Source organism: Acanthochromis polyacanthus, chromosome 10 (assembly GCF_021347895.1).
Source record: "Acanthochromis polyacanthus isolate Apoly-LR-REF ecotype Palm Island chromosome 10, KAUST_Apoly_ChrSc, whole genome shotgun sequence".
In the NCBI taxonomy this organism is placed as follows: domain Eukaryota; kingdom Metazoa; phylum Chordata; class Actinopteri; family Pomacentridae; genus Acanthochromis; species Acanthochromis polyacanthus.
In genome coordinates, this window is record NC_067122.1 from 9,219,617 (window position 1) to 9,222,982 (window position 3,366).

General features: G+C 37.2%; 1 protein-coding gene across 7 annotated transcripts in view; it reads right to left on the reverse strand.

Moving 5' to 3' along the window:
* Nucleotides 1–400: 400 nt before the first annotated feature.
* The window catches only part of gria2b (glutamate receptor, ionotropic, AMPA 2b), a 56,021-nt gene continuing 53,055 nt past the window's right edge, over nt 401–3,366 (reverse strand). For 2 of the 7 annotated variants that reach the window (XM_022210925.2, XM_022210917.2), the window contains exons 15-16: nt 3,131–3,265; nt 401–2,479 (exon numbers count right to left, since the gene is read on the reverse strand). In XM_022210925.2, coding sequence (XP_022066617.2) covers nt 2,315–2,479; nt 3,131–3,265 — 300 coding nt within the window. In that variant the 3' untranslated portion in view covers nt 401–2,314. Of the gene's footprint in view, nt 2,480–3,016; nt 3,266–3,366 lie in introns of those variants that run through there. The other 5 variants (XM_022210957.2, XM_051954263.1, XM_022210948.2 and 2 more) reach the window with 5 other exon arrangements.

Consider the following 3,366-nt stretch of genomic DNA (forward strand, 5'->3'; position numbering starts at 1 on the left):
TGGTTGAAAATGTTTCAGTTTAACCAGCTAACCTCAGCCAGTTATTGACTTGACAAATATCACTGTAGTGACATCTTAAAGATTTATACTGTAATATAGTATTCCATTTAAAAATAATCTATAACCTTGCTTATTGTGTGATTGCTTCCTTCATTGTCAGCCCCTCTAAGAAAACCTGAATTGTAGTAATGTCTGAAGTTACTAAAGATGTTAATTTTTTAGAAGTTTAAGCAACTAACTTAACTTTCACTTGTGTATAAGCAAGATGACTAATCAGCCTCTGCTAATCAGCCTCAAAATCAGGATGATATATATGGCCGGGATATATAAATAAAACATAAGGTTGCTTATCACTGAGGGTTAATAGCAGACTATTCTAAATGAATCATGCACTGGAAGGTAACAAGAGATCAGCCACTTTTATTTAGAAAGATTCCCAAAAAATAAACAAGTTAGCACACATTCCATATACAAAATGTCTGTGGAATAGTCTGAATATGCAATGAAATTGATTAGCAACTACGGTATATGTTTCTATAGTTGATTACAAAAAACAACAGTGATAATAATAGTATAGTTTATCTCCCTGCTGGTTGCAGTGGAGGGCTCTTCATAGGTTGATTTCAACGGGGGAAAAAAAGACAAAATAAAAATGAAGTACAATTAGAAGTGCTCGTCTGTGTAATTTGAGTAAGTATTGTACTGTGTGGCTGTATAACATTAAAAAAAAGTATTTTCAGAAGAAGTAATCAAATGCAGTATTCAATGGAAGCAAAGTAGTTCTGACAAGGGGATATCATTTTTCATATTTTCACTTTTTATATAAAATATATGTTTATATGTATATATTGTATATATGTCTTACATTGTATTTCCAATTTGAAACAGTTAACCTCACAACTTCAACAATAAAATGAAAATGGATGTTTGGCAGTAATGAAATAAACTTATGTAGTATTTGCGGCAACAACATGCAACTGGTGCTACTTCATTGTCAGATCAATGCAAAATACATGGAGACTGGAAAACAAAGCGAAAAGGCTATTGTATTAGCACTGTCATTGCCACCAACTGTACATCTAGTTACAAAAGTTACAGAATGTATCAGAATCATTTACATTCACTGAGATGACAGTGACTGAGTATATTAAGACTATATTTATATCTACTGGCACTAGAATTTGGCACTCTTACTTATTTGGCATTTGAAACCATCACGTAAACCATGTGGATGCGGATGCCTCTTTTTGATGTCACTTCAAAATGTGATGCAGTAATACCATATCATACTATTTTTTGTTTACTGTTTTCCATTCATGGCATGTAAACAGATTAATTTCCTCTTGAAAAGTAGAACAACGACCCTGGTCCTCGTCAGAAAAAATACAAACAGCAAAAGCACTGAAGCAAACGAAGAGACAAAAGTGTAAAGCAAAATTGCGGCACCAACTCTAACAAGAAAAACATAGAAGGATTGATTCCAAATGTCAAGCATTGACATATATTCCATATCAACACCAAATGTTAAAGAATAAAATATACAGGAAAGTTTAGAATAGGAATTAATTACATGATTTCAACATCTCACCCCCATATGCAATGTATTTGGCTTTAAAAATATGGAACTAGAAGCTGTTTAGTATTTTTTCTTTCTTTATATTCACACATTATGATGTTTATATCCAACCAGTATGTAAGCAAGTTTATTTAAAAGCTATTTCGTGAAAATACATAAAAATATTTTTTTTCAATAAACAGTGTTTTTTGCAGATTTTCTTAGAAAAAAAGGACAATTTCACATCTTAATGCAGATGATATCAAGTGTGCTTGAAAATCCTGTTTGGCGGTGGTGGTGGTGGTGGCTACGGAAACGGTGTGTTTTTGACATCTTCCCCTCACACTCCTCACACACACAAACACAGTTAAGATGACTGAATCTTTGACTACAAGAAGCAGCTGTTGTCGTCAATCAAGCCCTCACTTCCATCTCAGTCCAGTTCTGACAGATAGATAGGAAAGCATGGTGTCACCATTTTAGAAAAGAAAAAAACAGAGCCACCCTTTTATATTCCAAGATGGAATTCCTTCCATAATGGGAGGCATTTTATATGGTGAGAAATAGAGACAGAGAGCAACAATACAAGTCTTTGTGATAGACAAAATGAAGCCTCCATCTCCTACCTTTCCTTTTTCACCACACAGACAAAAAGAAAAGCGCCAGAACAGGAGCAGGGTGGGAAGGACAACAACAAAAAAACAAACAAAAAATCGCTCTATTGAAACCATTGTAAGGCACTCAGAAGTTTCTCGTTGATCAGGACAGATCTGTCAGGCTGACGTTTAGTCCCATGTCAGGTCTCACGTACGGGACAGCGTGGACAGCTTTAGGAAACTCTGGAGTCATCACCCGACCATTCTCCCCAGTACTCCCTGTGACGGAAAGTCTTGCTTTATTCCTCATGGCATCCCCAAAGGTCATCTACAAAAACACACAAAGTCACATGTGCACGCAGACGCAGGCCAGCGCAGTCATTTATCACATCCACACACACAAGGATGCATACACAAACAAGGAAGCGACACGTTAGACAGGTCAGAGTTTCGTCACATCCATAAGCTTAAAAATGTATAAATGTTCAAAACATGAGAATGTCGATGAGAACTAAATATGACGTCTATGGGTAACACAATGCAAGATGCGAATGATCATGTGAAGGCTTCTGCATGGTCATTGCAAGCATTATTGTTGAAATGTGTTACTAGGACAGAGGTATTAACAAGCATGGCCATCAACAGTCATACATGAAAATGGTTTCAAATAGCAAGGAAACTTAAATGGACGAACACAGTTTTAAACTTTAAAAAAGGGGGGATATCTCTCTCTCTCATTAAATCATAAGTCACCAGTACATACGATCCTTTGGCCAACCTCTTCATTCACTAACACTGAAGGATGGAACGGATGGAGCCAAAAAGCGTGCAGTTGGGGGGAATTTATGAAAACCTCGTTCCCTACCCCCTAAATTTTTACACTTTCGATCCCATATACGTTGTAACCTTCCTTATAAGTTGCAAAATTCTGTGAATTCTGCGAGGAAGTTGGGTTAATATTCTGTGCATTCTTTGCCACCTTCATTCGTTTCGCCTCGGCTCGGGACTTGTAACAGAACTCAATCAAGGCCACCAGCATGGCCAAACCGAGTCCTCCGACCAGAATGTAGAAGACCCCAGCCACGTTGCTCAGGCTGAGGGCGCTCGTCTTCTCCTGCGAAACGCACACGAGACGGGGGTCAGCGGCAGGCAAAGGTGAAAGGTCAAAAGATTGTTTTAAAAAAAAAACAAAGTACATGAATCACATCCACAACA